This window comes from Bufo gargarizans, unplaced genomic scaffold, assembly GCF_014858855.1.
Source record: "Bufo gargarizans isolate SCDJY-AF-19 unplaced genomic scaffold, ASM1485885v1 original_scaffold_1056_pilon, whole genome shotgun sequence".
NCBI lineage: Eukaryota > Metazoa > Chordata > Amphibia > Anura > Bufonidae > Bufo > Bufo gargarizans.
Genome location: NW_025334215.1, coordinates 82,783 through 101,422, shown reverse-complemented (window position 1 = coordinate 101,422; position 18,640 = coordinate 82,783). Strand labels below are relative to the sequence as shown.

The 18,640-nt window shown below is 42.2% G+C and overlaps 1 protein-coding gene across 1 annotated transcript in view; it reads right to left on the bottom strand.

The window, feature by feature from the left end:
- LOC122922917 (fibrocystin-like) overlaps positions 1–18,640 on the bottom strand; it is a gene marked incomplete at its 3' end in the record, with an annotated part of 234,407 nt that overhangs the window by 188,074 nt on the left and 27,693 nt on the right. Inside the window, exons 3-4 of the mRNA XM_044273686.1 lie at positions 12,473–12,685; positions 62–269 (exon numbers count right to left, since the gene is read on the bottom strand). Of these exons, the coding sequence (XP_044129621.1) occupies positions 62–269; positions 12,473–12,685 (421 nt within the window). The remainder of the gene's footprint in view (positions 1–61; positions 270–12,472; positions 12,686–18,640) is intronic.

Genomic DNA, 18,640 nt, shown 5'->3' with positions numbered 1-18,640 from the left:
CTGATCCCCTAAAACCCCATAAACCACATGAAGAATAATGTGAGGACACTGTTGGACTCACCTCAGGGGTGGACTGACAGTTATGTGGGTACCACTGACATTTACGATGGCCAGAACTTCTTGTTGTTTTAAGGGGTCATAAAAACTGCCTCCACATAGGACAAACTGATCCCCTATTCGCCAGTCAACTGGATCCATTAAAGTCAGCTGTGTGTCATTGGCTCTAGCTGGATATGCCAGGTTTGTGGAAATGAACTTTGGAACCCAACCTAAAAGAGAAATATGGTAGAAGTTGTAACCTGAAGCTCCTGTCGCCGGAAAGAATGATCAGATCAGAACTTGGGAGATATCTCTATAGTATGATACTCGATCAGCAGGTAGGCAGGGTATTTTTGAGGGGTGTCACTTATAAAAAGGGGCATGGATTCATATATTTAGATCCCGTATGAACATCAGACCGCAGACCAGACTCCTAATTTCATTCAGACCCCAGATCAAACAAAAAAATCCAGGCCCCCAGAGCGGTCTATATACTTACCCTTGTCCTCCTAGCTTCTTACTGGGCATCTGGGTGAAAACTATATACCACCAGGTCACTCCCGGTGAAACTAGGTGAATTGACGTGCCTGGACCTCTTCCTACCATGTGCCATTTATGATGCTTGTGTCTTCTTACATGACAGAGGCCCTTTCAAGAACCAGGGCCAGGGTGCAACTGCAACTTCTGCACCCCTAAATAAACTCCCTGACTTGTTCTATTGGGAAACCATGAAAGTATCCTCTCCTAGAAGTACTGCCACAAGGTAAGTATAACTTTGCGAAGTGGCCCCATACAGAGACACCATGTGGCGCTACACGGAGTGCCTTTTTCTCTACAATACACAGCCTACTTACATCCTCCTTGCACATGGCACTGCTATGTGCATCAGGCCTAAAACTCTAGCATTGTTCTCCTCAAGGAACGGGTCACAGGAAACACTAAAGGCTTCTGTCCCAAGAAACATCCCCTTTAATCCACACATGAACAAGATCCATTTTATCTGTGACATTTGCGCCATGAGAACAATGAGGAGCCCTCTCCCCCGTACCTGCGTTCCATCACGTATCGCACACAAGCACTTTTTTTTCCCCCTCCATGTTTCCCCCGCATACAGCTGGCACCATTTTTGCATTATTGCCACTTAATCTATTGCACTATTGAATGAGACAAGGAATATTCGCCTGCAGGAATCTGAAGACAGGCTGAAAGGATCATTTAGATGCTAAGAGCAGTTGGCTATAACGACAACATATTGCTAGGTAAATTTTCATGGCTGTCAATTGAATTACGCATTATTGTTAATGGGAAGATGTCTGTTACACAACATTGAGCATGTGCCCGATTATGACCAATTTTGGACAATTTGCCGAAGAAACAAACGACCCCCGAGGAAGGGAGAATTTTAAAGAGCTTACTAAGAAAGTTGGGGAAGTGATCACTGAGTGAGTAATTGAGAAGTCGATATGTACTCATTTGTAACATGTTCCGCTCGGATATTTAGGTCTTTCTGCAAATTGTGGTGTAGGGGGAGGGAGAAGTTTATGGGGATTTACATATCCCGGGAGGTGCAGAAATAATGTACAAGACTGATCTTAATTGCTCGCTAAATACAAAGTTTTGCTCTGTGACTTCGCTCTCTCGCACATTATGGCATCGGTAAAATAATTGTCCCCACAAAAGAAAGAAAAGGCGACATCAAAAACTGGTTTAACTTTGATAGAAAATGTCTACAGCCTTAAAGGTCCAGACCACTATAACTGTAGGCTTCCCCTTCGTATTGTAGAAGATCGTCTTTGCACTGGGATTTGTCCATCAAAGGGGTTGTCCGGCTAGCAGTGACATATCATTCAAGCAGATGTGACCACTAAGGCCTGTGATTCCCTGCAGCATCCATGGAACCAAGGTATGTACTTCCTGGTCCTGCGGGAACCTAAAGCAGCCAGGAACGGAGCAGTGGCAACTCTGTGTAGGCCATGCCACCCCACTTTGGAGGTCGTAGTTACTAACGCTGATGCTCCCCTGGACCTTAAGTGATGAGAAGCACGCACCTTTCTTCCCTTTGGCGCACTCCCTGGCTGTGAGAATTTTTCTGCCTGATGGTTCCCTTGGTGTTGCTTGGTGTTGAGTCCGTTTAATAGATGGTCCACACATATGTGCACATTAACGGCAGTCATATTTTTTATATGCAATTCCCAAGCTGTGGTAGATAGGGGGCAGAGTCTCTTCTTATAGTCTGCACAATCTTCTGAACTTGACCAAGGGTTGCAACTGATCTCCTCACTCTGGCTGTATGTTTGCTCTGTAGTATCCTCAGTAGAATGCAGTCTCTGAACATAGGGCTCATCTGTCCTTTTGTTTTGATGGGGAACCTGAAGCTTATTTGCTCCCACCACATGCAGAGAAGTCTGTAGACACAATATAGGTGTTCACTTTCTCTGACAAATGCTGGTAAATCCACTTTGTATGGCTGCTGAACTTTCTTCTGCCTTCCCTAAGTCTCTCCCTCAACGGCTGGCCTGTATGTTGTCTCTTTGGTTGCTTATGATGCACAGGGCCACAGATCTCCGCTCTTCACTGCTCTTAGATGCTTTCACATCCACAGCTCACTCTAGACTGTAGCGAGTTCTTCCTAGAGGGGAAGAGGTGGTTCCAGCTCTATCAAGCAACAGTAACTCGGAACCTCCCACTCCATATACAGCCTATGGAAGATAGACAGTGCAAAGTACAGTACATTAACCCTTTGGATTGAGCTTCTAGGACACTGCAAATGCAGCCCTCCATGTGCTGAGAGGGATATTTGCTAATAGCCTCTTCCAGGAGATCTCAAGTATGTTGATTTCTCTGGGCATTTCATTGCTCAGAGCAACCAATCATAGCAAAGCTTTCATTTCCTATTCTGCTCTTGAAAAATGAAAGCTGTGCTGTGATTGGTTGCTAGAGGTAACAAAGGCTCATGCACACAACCGTTGTTTTACGGTCCGCAAAACATGGATACCGGCCGTGTGCGTTCCACATACTGCGGAATGGAACGACATGCCCATATTAGAGCACTCCTATCCTTTTTCTTAATGCCTACAATAATAGGACATGTTTTATTTTTTTTCGAAACAGACATGCAGATATATGGACACGGAACGCACACAAAGTCATTTCTTTTTTTTTTTTTTGTCTGCCCCATTGAAGTGAATGGTTCCGCATACAGGCCGCAAAAAAAATGGAACGGACAAGGACAAAAGATACGTTTCTGTGCATGAGTCCTTAGGTTGTATTCACACGACCGTATATACTGTATTTTGCGGTTCATAAAAAATACGAATTACGTCGGTGCTGCACCAGTTATTTTTGAGGATCCATTGTAACAATACCTATCCTTGTCCGCAAAACGGACAAGAATAGGACATGTTGTGTCTTTTTTGTGCGGACAGCACACGAGCACACGTTGTGTTGTCCGCATTTTTTGTGGACCCATTTAAATGAATGGGTCCGCATCATATCAACATCAGAACGTATGCGTTCGGATGCAGAGCAAAAATACGGTCGTGTGAATGGAGCATTAATGGGTTTTCCTATCTCCCATCCCCTCAACTTTGTACAGGGTAAATTCAGGGCATGTAAGCTCTGCTCCTGGAGGACACCCCAAACCGATTGGGAATGCCTGCTAATGGGCAGGCTTACAGTAGTCTACCCATTTTCGGTCCAGAACAGCTACAATTTGCTCCAATTCTCTCAAAAAATTCGGGATGGTCCCTGAAAATTCAGGACAGTTGACAACTATGGGGACTGTCCTAATTTTTGGAGATAGTCTCTATAATTTTTTGGCTGTGCAGAGCCAAAAACGGCAATGTTTTTGTTAACCATGCGCATAATTGGGCAGTCCTGTCAATTTGGGGGCATTCCAGGGGTCGGGGCCTGTGTGTCCATGATTTACAAACTGTAGTTTAGGTAAGTATGCCTGGACGAGGTGGTCAGAGTCGGTCGGAGCTATGGAAACAGGCAAGGCAAACCAGTGAGGGGAACGTGAAACAGAGCAGCCGGGACTGTTCTAGAGATAGGGACCCACATCTATGCCATAAATATTTGTGATGAAAAAACCCTTAAAAACTGCTACGGTGGCCATATTGGATGACAAGCAGCTGGATTGTAGACCGTAAAGAGGATTTGCAATTTGACATTTCCCAATTTTCCTCTCTCAGTAATATTTCGGGATTATATTCCCTCCTGCCGCTCCCCTGGGTGTCTTCCGTGTTCCTGTTGGAAATTGCTATTGATACACAACCATAAGTCCTGTCACTTATCACGGACGGAAACACGAGACGCTCAGACCGAGACAGTGACAAATTTCCTTCCCAAATAATCAATAAGCCGTCCTCCATCCGGGAGTCAGGGGCCATGATTAAACTGTCAGCTATTCCCCATCCCCTCCCTGCAAAAACCGACGCTGCCTTAAAGTGACACCTGACGGGCAGCCGCTTTACAAGTGGCGCGCTGTGATTGGCAGCAGGGCTACACTTAGCTGTAGGCAAAAAAAATAATATATGTGAAATTTCCCAAAGCACAACGACCACCCGAGTCCTGGGCCACCCTCAGAATTCTGAGATTTTTGCAATTTTTGTTAACCTCGTATTAACATATCAAAGGAGACAGATGACGCGGCTCGTTCACGGCTGTGGAATATTTTCAACTCTCCCAAAAAAATAATAATAATAATTTCCGCGAACCGGCTTGAGAATTTCAAAGCGTGTTAGTTTAATGATCGGGGAGTGTGATAAGAAAAAAAAATAACATGGACATGCTCCTCAATTTGTTCTAATGCCGTAGACCGGCGATTCCGTTTGATGTGAGCGCGGGCAGAAGGCATCCGGCCCCGCGCTCTGTAGACTTGTTCGCTTACCTCACAGTGGACGGCGCAAGTGTTTTCAATGAACTCTAATTGTAGCCATCCAGCGGGAGGGACTGGGCCCGGCACGGAAAAATTATAAGATATATTTCTTTTTTTCTAACAGGCTCATATGGCAAATTAGCCCTTTGTTCCTCAGGCACGGCACTGGCGGAATATGGTATCTCTTAGCATAATCTATTGTTTTAAAGATCTGCAATTCTCCTGATAATGATAACGCTTAATGTTTGCATAGGTGTGGTAATCTAATTCAGACACGGGGAGGGCTGCTACAAATTTCTCGAATTGTGAGGAATTCCAGAGAAGCCGAAACCAAGGAACGTCTGTGTAGGAACGTGGTGGTGCAGGGGAGCTCGCCTGCTGTGATTTCCATAGAGAACTAGAGGCTGAAGGAAGAATTAACTCCTTCGAACATAAAAATTGCTGAGTAAGGCCTCATGCACACAACCGTATGTATTTTTCGGTCCAGATGACATCCGTGTGCATTCCGTATTTTGCGGAACGGAACAGCTGGCCCTTTAAAGAACAGTACTATCCTTGTCCGTAATGCGGACAAGAATAGGACATGTTCTATTTTTTTGCGGAACGGAAATACAGAAATACGGAAACAGAATGCACACGGAGTACCTTTTATTTTTTTTGCAGACCCATTGAAATAAATGGTTCTGTATACGGTCCGCAAAAAAAAAACGGAACGGACGCGGAAAGAAAATATGTTCGTGTGCAAGAGGCCTAAGTTTGCAAATTGATTTATTTAGTGCTGAATTTGAAGATTTCTCCAATCACACCTAGAGCTGCATTATGATTTCAGCTGGCTAGCCTTAAGGATACACAGCGGGTGATCTACATTTCATGGTCAGACATGGAAAAAGCTGTGAGACATAAATGTAAGGTTTGCTCTGTTCACATCCAGAGCTGCAATCATAATTCTGGTTGTGGCCCCTTAGTGGCTGAACTTAAATGTTGCAGTCAGACAAGTGAACTAAGCAAATCTGCGCACATGGACCCGATCCTCGCTTGGGCTGCAACGCGCCGCTCATCGCTCACATGAACACTGCAGCCAATCACTGACCTCAGTGGTTATATGTGTGTTTTGAAGGCAAATGACTTTAAAAGGAGTTGTTCAGCCCAGTTGCCTGTCGGGCGTTCACCCCCCGTAGCTGGACCTGCAGAATGAAGCAAATTCTCCGGCTCCTTCGCTCACCCGCAGCAGCCACTCTACGGATTCTATGTGTTAACATTTGGTTTGACAATGGTCACTGCAGCCAATGACTTGGCCACAACGGTGATTTTTAACCATATGTCATGAGACCCAGTGACATGACAAAAGACCCCTGGGGGTGAACAACCCCTTTAAGGCCAACTATTGCAATACCAGGCACAGTGGATTATTCTTTTTGGCTCATTTGCTTTGTAAACATGTCCAAAAAGAGGTGTGAATTTTGCACCAAAATTAAGCCCAGGTTCAGATGAGCCACAATTAGAGTTGAGCTAATCTAAGTATCCGAGGTGGACTTGGATCCGAATTTCAAGAACAATTTGATTAGCTGTGAAGCCGAATTTCCTCATGCTTCGTGGTAACGAATCAAGTTTCCCTAAAATAGCGATTAAAAAAAACATACTCCCCTCCTCTATTTGAGCACAAAAAGGCCGCCGCAGCCATGTTGATTGAAGTTCTGTTTGAAATCTTGTGCGCAGTGACATATGACATCACCACGTCAGCCAGCACGATGACATCATCACGCACAGCACAAGATTTTGCGCAGTAGCTTTAATTAAGCTGGCTGCGGTGGAATCTTCGTGCTCTAGTGGATAAGGTGAGTATTTTTTTTCACCGATTAACCCCTCACTACTATTCTCAGATTCCACGATCAACAATGAACGCGGCATCTGTGGGGTTCAATGAAGGGGGTGGTGCAATCGCTGTTCCTTGTCATTGTACCCGCTACTTACAAAGAAATGCACTTTGTAACAAAGTCATTCATCACAAAGCAAATTTCTTTGTGAAATTCGGCAAAGCAGCCGAATCATATTTTTCTAAACTTTACTCGACACTAGCCACAATACTAAAGGTGAACCATTATGCTGTCACGAGGGTGTCCCAACCTATCACTGACCCTGTGGTGCCTGGGGTCAGAAGGTTGCAGCGGGTGGCTACTCGCCCGATTTCAAGGGATCGCTCCATGACCTAGTTGTGGGAATTGATTCCGGTCCAGGTTTTCCTGTTTTGGTTTACTATACTTACATAAGTTTTCCTTTCAGCTGTTTTGGGTCTGCCACATCCAGCCACTATTTAGTCTCTCTTCCTACTTCCCTTGTTGCCAGATATAGACATATCTATTCTGACCTCAGGTGGTGTTGCTGTGGAGTTGCTGGAGCAGTTGGAACCAGTGCAGTTGGATCTTCGGTCCTCTTCAGTTTGTTGTCTCCCTTCAGGGTTATATGTGGTGTTTGTGTTGTTTGTCCACTCCATGTTGTTACCCTAGGTGTCAGTGGTGAGGACTAGTGCTCCCACCGCTCTACTCACTACCTAGGGTTTCTTCCAGAGTAAGTCAGAGACGAGGCAGTGAGCAGCAGTCTAGGGACGTCAGGGTAGCCAGGTGCCAGTGCTAGGTGAGTTAGGGATCACCACTCCTCCCTCTCCCTTGTGTTAGGGCACCCGGTTTCCCTTACCTCTGCGCCGCATGTCTGGTACCTGCCATACCAGACGTGATATATGCCTCTTGTACCCAGGGAAGCTTCATGCCTTCTTTTACTCCTTGCACCTGGTTACAACTACAATTCAAAGCCTCCAGGTGCCCATGGTTCTTATTATCCACACAGGATGTAATAATATGTTGCACGTGCACTTGGTGGAACTCACAGCCCTGATCACGTGGACCTGCATCCATTCCTTTGGTTTCTCCACAATGTGGTAAAGGTTTGGCCAGAGTTTGCTCCCAGGGCTGCTTGGCTTGGTATGAGGAACTATCAGTTAAGAAGTCCAAACAGTTACTGAAAGTATCGGTATCACAATTCCCTTGGTGGATGATTATTGGACAGTCTACCGGTGTTTAAGGGAATGTCTTGTGTATTTCATTTTAGACACTGCTTATAAGTCTATAGAAGATAACATTAGTGTGTATGCACTGTGGGTAAATATGTTATAAAGTTACATACGCAGTTAATACGGTTGAAAAAAGACATCAAGTTCAACCAAGGGATAGGTAGGGACGCGAATCCCAGAAGGAAGTGAGGAAGTGTTTACTTTTAAGAATTCATCTGAACCCTTTTTAAAACTGTCCACTGTTCCTGCTGTGACCACTTGCTAAGGAAGTCTATTCCACAAATTCACCGTTCTTACAGTAAAAAAGCTTTGACGCTTCCGGAAACTGAACTTTTTCTTCTCTTTTTCTTCATTTTTTTTTTTGAGCGCGTTTTACTTGGAACTGTTTTTTACCGTATTTTTTGTATGGCCCATTTATATACTTATACAGGTTAATTATGTCCCCCCTTAGACGTCTCTTCTCAAGACTAAATAAATTCAATTCTTTTAATCTTTCTTCATAACTAAGACCCTCCATGGCCCTTATCAGTTTAGTCGCTCTCCTCTGTACTTTTTCCAGCTGCAGTGCGTCCTTTCTTTGGACTGGTACCCAGAACGGAACTGCATATTCCAGATGAGGCCGCACCAATGCTTTGTAAAGTGGTAGTATTACATCCCTGCCCCGCGAGTCCATGCCTCGTTTAATGCATGACAATATCCTGGTGGCCTTAGAAGCAGCTGATTGACATTGTATACTGTTATTTAGTCTACCATCTACAAGGACACCCAAATCCTTCTCTATAAGTGACTCTCACAGTGTTACATCCCCTAGGACATATGAAGCATGGAGATTATTACTGCCAAGATGCATAACTTTACATTTGTCCACATTGAACCTCATTTGCCAAGTTGATGCCCAATCACAGTGTTCAAGTCAGCTTGTAGTTTGTGGACATCTTCCATAGACTGTACAGTTCTACATAGCTTAGTGTCATCTGAAATGGTGCTATTAATCCTGTCCTCGATATCATTAATAAATACATTAAATATTAAAGGGCCCAGCACTGAACCTTGGGGTACACCACTTATAACCTGGGACTATTCTGAATAGGAATCATTGACCACCACTCTCTGGACACGGTCCTTCAGACAGTTTTCAATCCAATTAAAAACAATACATTCCAAGCCTATAGACCTTACTTTACTTATTAAGCGTCTATAAGGGATAGTATCAAAAGCCTATGCAAAATCCAGAAACACTACATCCACAGCAGCCCCTCTGTCCAGGCTACTACTCACCTCCTCATAAAAACAAATCAGGTTAGTCTGACAACTTCTGTCCTTGGTAAACACATGCTGGTTATCACTTATAATATTATTTATAGTTACATACTCCTGTATATAATCCCTTAAAGGTCCTTCAAACATTTTTCTCACAACAGATGTTAAACTAACTGGTCTATAATTACCTGTGGAGAACCTAGATCCTTTTTTAAATATGGGCACATTTGCCTTGCGCCAATTACTTGGCACTGTACCAGTACCTAGAGAATCTTTAAAAATTATAAACAGGGGCACAGCAATGACTGAACTTAGCTCTTTAAGCACTCTTGGGTGTAATCCATCTGGACCCGGAGCCTTGTTTACATTTGCCTTATTTAACTTGTCTTACTCTTGGACCATATCTACAGTTAGCCAATAGAGTATATTACTGGATGTACTAACAACCCCAGCACCACAGGTATAAGCTCCTTTCTCTTCTTTTGTATATACAGAGCTAAAAAAAACATTTAGTAACTCAGCCTTTTCCTTATCTTCAGTGACTACCCCCCTTTACCATTATTTAGGGGACCTACCTGCCCAGACCTTGGTTTTTTAGCATTTATATATTTAAAGAATTTTTGGAATTTGTTTTGCTCTCTTTTGCTACCTGCTGTTTATTTTGTATTTTTGCAAATTTTATCTCCTTTTTACAGATTTTATTAAGCCCTTTGTAATCTTCAAACGCTACAGCTGACCCCTCAGATTTGTATTTTTTAAATGCCCTTTTTTTTGTCTTTTATTGCCCTTTTTACAGTAGCTGTAAGCCATGGGGGGTTTAATTTTAGCCATTGTTACCTAAAAGAATAAAAAAAATTGTGCAATTACTGAATGTGGATTTAAAGCTCTAAAGTGTGCTTTATGGTAGCTGCAATGTTTGGAAGTCAGAGAAATGCCATAAATTATTATAGTGTTCAAGAGGTGATGGAGCACAGCCCACATAGACCAGAGGCTGACAGGGGAGCAGAATTTTATCAGTTTGTATGGTATTATTATCTAGGCCTTTGTAGGCGCCTAGCAATGCAACAAATTTGTCATCAATTTGCCTGCCCTTAAATGATAAGGAGATGACTCTGCTCACCCTCCCAGTCTACACAGCAAAGCTAACAAGTGAACTGCTGGAAACAGGAATTGTCAGCCTATTGTTTTTGTTCTAGGCACTGTAGTATTTCAAGAAATATTTTAATACACTTGATATATAATCATATTGATATAAATAATATTTCATTTACTGATGATACATTTCTTTTAAGTATTGAGGTAATATACTATAGGCCAAAAAGTGGCAGTCATATGTAGACTGTACTCTGAACCTGGACATATCCCCATTTTCCTGGGCTCTCCATTAGGTAAGCAAGGTGGAGACTTCTACCTAGCACTGAGCCCGGTGAAGTCACCGGCACTGATGGGCGGGCTTTAGCACTGCCCTAGCCTGAAAATATAAACAAACTAGCCCTTGCCCTGCGCGATCCAGTGCAGGGCAAGGGAGAGCATTGGAGCATGTAATGTCACAGAGGCCTGAAAGGTGAAAATGGGGGTATGTCTGGGTTTGACTCCGAACCTGGACAACCCCTTTAAAAGGGTATTCCCATGTGGAACGTTTGTGGCATATCAATAGATATGCCATAAATGTCCGATAGGTACAAGCAAGCTCGAACTGGCCCACAGGGGTACAGGTGAATCCCCGGTGCACCCCTGAGTAAGGTGGGCCCCTAGTCTCCCATCCCCTGCACAAGTGGCACAGTAGACTTACTGCACTACATACATATATCCAATGTACAGCCCCTCCACCAGCCTGTGTTCATATAAAAACTAAATGAAGAACAAGCCACGTATGTGCGGCCACCCCTGTTTTCACCATTATGGGACTCTGGAAAATAGCCAGGCAGGTCTATTTTCAGGAGTCCATAGCAGTGAATGGAGAGGATTCTGTGGGCTCACATTCTTGAGATAGGAGACAGGATCCGCATTTAGCAGATATTACTGCACCTATTGGATATTTATGGCATATCCTATAGATAAGGCTACTTTCACACCTGCGTTTAGGTGCGGATCTGTCTGGTATCTGCACAGACGGATCCGCACCTATAATGCAAACGTTGGTATCTGCCGTTTCAGTACGGATCCGTCTGCATAACTCAAAAGAAAATCTAAGCGTTGAGCCATGGAGACTGTTACTTGCCAACCAGGGACACACGATCAGCAGTGGCCGGAGGAGCAACCCGGGGACCGCGGGGCCACAAGTTTCACTTCATCAACCGCACAGGGAGCCGTACCCAGAAACAAGCAAAGTTCAGACAGTGGCTCAGATTCTGCGACCTCGGTTGCGTTACGAACCTCAGCATCTGCTCAAGCACCAGTGGTTTAGCCAGTTCCAGCTTCTCTACAGGTCCAGACTGTGCAACAGACTGTGTACACCAATGGAGCCATCCGAGCAGCTTATTCCTACAATGCTGAAGCCCAGATATATGCTCCAAGTAGCGGTGCCTCTTATTTCGACTCTCAGGGCAGAGGTGCCCAAGTGACCACTGTGGTCTCCTCTCCCACTGCAGTACCCTCCCACAGTATAGTGGGCATCACCATGGATGGGCCAAATCATCTCTAGCTCTGGAGCATACCTGATCCATGGTGGACTGGACAATTCACGCCATAGTTTATCTCACACTTCTCGTTCCTCACCTGCAACGCTTGAAATGGCGATAAAAATCTCCAGAGCAGAATGGAGGCGGAACGCAGCCAAACTGATGCATTCTGAACGGATCCTTATCCATACAGAATGCATTGGGGCTAAACTGATCCGTTTGGGGCCGCTTGTGAGAGCCTTGAAACGGATCTCATAGGCGAACCCAGAAATGGCAGTGTGAAAGTAGCCTAAGCCATAAAAATCCTAAATGGGACAACCTTGTAAGGACGTGATGAGGCTCTTGGCTCTGCTGATTGCCATAGTGGGTTGCAGGGTAAAAAACTGGTTCATGACATGGCAAAATGTTCATGACATATTGCCCTTAAATGTCCCATATTCTTTTTAAAGCCTGATTCAAACATCTGGATTCCGTAGTCCATATTCCAAATGTGTGTCCATCCCAACCACCAGGAGAAAGAGGCTGTCCCACAAAGGGACAAGAACACAACCTATGAGAACAACAAACATCATTGAACATAAGTGAAGCCAACATATAAAACAGACTTACCGTGTATGGAAATAGATGCATTCCGAACACTAAGAAACTTTACCCCATAGGGATATAATGCAGCAGAAGATAAGCTCCCGTACAGGGTAATGTTTGCTTTTCCTTGAAATGGTTGAGAAGAGGTGCCCACTTGAAGTTCGCCACCATCTGAAATCATTATATAATGAGCCCGGAGATGAACGAATCCTGAATCCTGAAATATTAGTTTACCCCCTAGGAAAAAAGTGAAGAAAAGGTTAAAGTAATTCAAAACAAACAACTTTTAGGAACTGTCAAATTATATAGGGCACGGCAAAAAGGCTACGCTGAAAATGGGACAAATGACCCAATGTGAATTACAGAGACATTAGAATTTCAGAACTTGTGTTGCGATTCGAAGGCAGACATTACTGTACTAAGGGGCACTAAAGAGAACATTACTGATACAAGGATCACTAAGGGGACATAACTGTATTAACCACACTAAGGGTTACATTACTGATACGAGGAGCATTAAAGGAGCACTAAGGGTTATATTACTGATGCAAGGAGCACTAAGGGGAACAATGTTGCATTAACTAGCACTAAAGAGGGACATGACTGCATTAAAGGGCACTAAGACGGCCATTACTGATGGAATAAACACTAACGGGGATACTACTGTGCTAAGGTATACGTAGTAATAAGGAAATTACTGTAATAAGGGGCATTTAAGGGGGCATTACTGATGTAAGAAGCACTAAAGGGGACATTATTGATGTAAGGAGTACTAAAGGGGGGCATTACTGGTGTAAGGACCACTAAAATGGGCATTACTGATGTAAGGAGTACTAAAGGGAGGTATTACTGATGTAAGGAGCACTAAAGGCGGGCATTACTGAAGTAAGGAGCACTAAAGGGGGGGCATTACTGATGTAAGGAGCACTAAAGAGGAGAATTACTGATGTAAGGTGCACTAAAGGGGGTATTACTGATGTAAGGTGCACTAAAGGGGGGTATTACTGATGTAAGGAGCACTAAAGGGGGGCATTACTGTTGTAAGGAGCACTAAAGGGGGGCATTACTGTTGTAAGGACCACTAAAGGGGGGTATTACTGATGTAAGGTGCACTAAAGGGGGGTATTACTGATGTAAGGAGCACTAAAGGGGGGTATTACTGATGCAAAGAATGCTAAGGGGAACATTACTGATGTAAGGAGCACTAAAGGGGGGTATTACTGATGCAAAGAATGCTAAGGGGAACATTACTAAAGCAAGTAAATTGATGTACAGAGTACTAAGGGACAGGCTAGGACTGGCCCACAGGGGTACAGGTGAATCCCCAGGTGGGCCCCTAGTCTCCCACCCCCTGCACAAGTGGCATATAACACAGTAGACTTACTGCACTACATACATATATTCAATATACAGCACCTGTTCATATAAAAAAAAACTGGGTAGAATATTTAGGAAACCACCCAGTTTATTATTATAGACAAGTTCATGTGGCTGAGATGACTTTCAGGTACAGAGGCAGGACAGCTAGTGTTTCCTTTCCCAGGGACCTGCCTTCTTCAAAGTGCTGCAAGGACCCCATAATTAATCATCTTCTAGCCTCTTGCTGCTGTGTTAGCAGGTAATATTTGGATGTATCCATGTGGTGGGCCCCCAAAATAAATTTTACTGGTGGGCCCTAGACAGCCCAGTCCGACACTGCTAAGGGAACCTTGGTGATGCAGGGATACTAAGGGGGGCAATACTATGGTAAGGGGCACTAAGGCGAACAGTACTATTGTAAGGGGCTCCAAACAGGGACATAACTAAAAGCAAGTAGCCAAAGATGTCTTTGTGTTATAAGCTGAAGACAGGAGTCATCACTGAAGGAAATATGGCGGCCTCGGCAAGATGAACAAGAAAAAGGAAAAAGGCAAAAATATAATTATTATAATATTGAGAGTTCCATGACTCCAGTCATGTCAAAAATTGTTAACAGGAGCCAAAATTGGTAGAAGAAGAAAGAGAGAACATGTGGAACATGGACATGTCTGTCTCTATTAATGGGGTTGTTTGAGAGTAAGGCTACTTTCACACTCGCGTTTTGTGCGGATCCGTCACAAATGGAAATCCAAAACGCCAGTGTGAAAGTAGCCTAAACTTCTCTGATACATTTTATAACACTTGTCAATACAAGAAACCTTTTAATTTCCAAAAATTGAGAGTAAGGCAAGGGGGTTTGTACAAGAAGGAGCAACACCCACCTAGACAACCTGAATGATCAACATTTCTGTTGATAATTTTGCAGGATTCAAGCCCAGCCCATAGTAGGTCCCAAACTTACCTTAGAAAGCGCCAGTATGGGTAAGATTGACATAAGCCTCACCCATTTTAGGCAAAGAACTTTTCAAGGACTGGATCTGAAATTTCAGTAGGAGCCCAACAAATTCAAGATTGCGGTCAACTCTTGAAGACAATTAAGACAATGGTTGGAATTCCCCATTTAAGCAACACAAATATGTGAGCTTTAATACACCTTTAAATGGCGCTTTAAATTCTAGGATCTTCTGTATCAATTTGTTTTCTTAATGATAAAAACACCATTATACAATAATCACATGTCTAAAAAAGAAGTTATTAAGCTATTTTAAAAATCTTCTAACTTGCCAAGCCTGAGTTGGCTCAGCTGATGGATTGCATTAAGAGGACACGGTCATATATAAATTTACAAGACCCATTACGAAAACAAGGCAAGCAGAAAGACAAGACGTATCAGCGCTAATTCTCCAAACATACACTCTGCGCACTTAACTTAGAATAAATACACAAGGCCGAGGCTTTATAGAGCAGCAGATCCTTCCAGCTCCAGAGGACTTGACCTCGTCTCTAAAAAGCCAAAATGAAAATTTGCCTCCAGCGCTCAGCACTGACCCTTAAATTGTTTGTTACAGCGCTGTGAGAAACCTTGCAATGTCCTACAAGCAACCTCAGATAATTTTATAAAAAAAAAAAAATCAATCAACTATTGTTATCGTGGAAGAAAACAAACACAGCTAATGCCGCACAGCAACACAGCGACTTCTAATCCTGATATGTAAAGCTTTATTATACTGATGGCTTTATCTTGTACGTTTTGGTACGTTGTTAGAAAGATTGCATGTGGTCAATTTGTAATGTATTTTTTTTTATCTGCAATAGCAGGTGGCTTCTGGATTTAACAAAATATTTGTGCACATTTTTGATTATTGCAAGAAGAATATACCATACCTACTATAATACTGCTCCTATGTACAAGAATATAACTACTATAATACTGCCTCCTATGTACAAGAATATAACTACTATAATACTGCTCCTATGTACAAGAATATAACTACTATAATACTGCTCCTATGTACAAGAATATAACTACTATAATACTACTCCTATGTACAAGAATATAACTACTATAATACTGCTCCTATGTACAAGGATATAACTACTATAATACTGCTCCTATGTACAAGAATATAACTACTACAATACTGCTCCTATGTACAAGAATATAACTACTATAATACTGCCTCCTATGTACAAGAATATAACTACTATAATACTGCTCCTATGTACAGGAATATAACTACTATAATACTGCCTCCTATGTACAAGAATATAACTACTATAATACTGCCTCCTATATACAAGAATATAACTACTATAATACTGCTACTATGTACAGGAATATAACTACTATAATACTGCCTACTATGTACAAGAATATAACTACTATAATACTGCCTACTATGTACAAGAATATAACTACTATAATACTGCCTCCTATGTACAAGAATATAACTACTATAATACTGCTCCTATGTACAGGAATATAACTACTATAATACTGCCCCCTATGTACAAGAATATAGCTACTATAATACTGCTCCTATGTACAAAAATATAACTACTATAATACTGCCTCCTATGTACAAGGATATAACTACTATAATACTGCTCCTATGTACAAGAATATAACTACTATAATACTGCCTCCTATGTACAAGAATATAACTACTATAATACTGCTCCTATGTACAAGAATATAACTACTATCATACTAAACCTATGTACAAGAATATAACTACCATAATACTGCTCCTATCTACAAGAATATAACTACTATAATACTGCACCTATGTACAGGAATATAACTACTATAATACTGCCTCCTATATACAAGAATATAACTACTATAATACTGCTACTATGTACAGGAATATAACTACTATAATACTGCCTACTATGTACAAGAATATAACTACTATAATACTGCCTACTATGTACAAGAATATAACTACTATAATACTGCCTACTATGTACAAGAATATAACTACCATAATACTGCTCCTATGTACAGGAATATAACTACTATAATACTGCCCCCTATGTACAAGAATATAGCTACTATAATACTGCTCCTATGTACAAGAATATAACTACTATAATACTGCTCCTATGTACAAGAATATAACTACTATAATACTGCCTCCTATGTACAAGAATATAACTATTATAATACTGCTCCTATGTACAAGAATATAACTACCATAATACTGCTCCTATCTACAAGAATATAACTACTATAATACTGCACCTATGTACAGGAATATAACTACTATAATACTGCCTCCTATGTACAAGAATATAACTACTATAATACTGCTCCTATCTACAAGAATATAACTACTATAATACTGCTCCTATGTACAAGAATATAACTACCATAATACTGCTCCTATCTACAAGAATATAACTACTATAATACTGCACCTATGTACAGGAATATAACTACTATAATACTGCCTCCTATGTACAAGAATATAACTACTATAATACTGCTCCTATCTACAAGAATATAACTACTATAATACTGCACCTATGTACAGGAATATAACTACTATAATACTGCCTCCTATGTACAAGAATATAACTACTATAATACTGCTACTATGTACAGGAATATAACTACTATAATACTGCCTCCTATATACAAGAATATAACTACTATAATACTGCTACTATGTACAGGAATATAACTACTATAATACTGCCTCCTATGTACAAGAATATAACTACTATAATACTGCCTCCTATATACAAGAATATAACTACTATAATACTGCTACTATGTACAGGAATATAACTACTATAATACTGCCTCCTATATACAAGAATATAACTACTATAATACTGCCTCCTATATACAAGAATATAACTACTATAATACTGCTACTATGTACAAGAATATAACTACTATAATACTGCTCCTATGTACAGGAATATAACTACTATAATACTGCCCCCTATGTACAAGAATATAGCTACTATAATACTGCTCCTATGTACAAGAATATAACTACTATAATACTGCCTCCTATGTACAAGGATATAACTACTATATACTGCCCCCTACGCAGTGAGGAAGCCAGCAGCCGCCGAGTATCCTTCCCTCACTGCGCCTGCGCTGAATACTGAACGCCGCGAGATTTACACTGCAGACATGGCCGGCGGGAGGAGAGCAGCGCTGCCTGGCCCTGTCAATCAAGAGAAGAAGGGCGTAAAAATACGTGGGCAAACAGAGCCTCTAGGAGCAGGTTCAACGCCCCCCTCCCCCCCCCTGCTCCTAGAGGCTAATTAGGATATTATAAAAGTTAGTTTTTCTCAATAAAGGCTTTAGGCAGTGAGATGGCACTAATATAGCTATGTTCGGCTGACATTAGCACTTAGCTTAATTCCCATTTTTCAGGTGACAGAAACCCTTTAATAAATAATGTACATGTGATAAATAAAACAGTGATGAAAGTGCAAGTGCTCCCCCAGTGGATAAAATTAGGGCTGCAACGATTAATCGATGTAATCGATAACTGGATTCGTTGTCGACGAATCCAGTTATCGAATAATCGCCGATTCGTTGCTATGCGGGCGGGCGGTCACTGCATCTTTATTTTACCTTTTACAATGACGCTCCTGTAACAGCCAGGCAGAGCGGACGGCGGCGTAACGTCACTTACTCATGTGACACGCCTGCTCCGCCTCCTTCATTCATGAAGTGGGCGGAGCAGGTGCGTCGCGTGAGTGAGTGACGTTACGCCGCCGTCCGCTCTGCCTGGCTGTTACAGGAGCGTCATTGTAAAAGGTAAAATAAAGATGCAGTGATTAGTCCGACTAAGCATCGGGGCC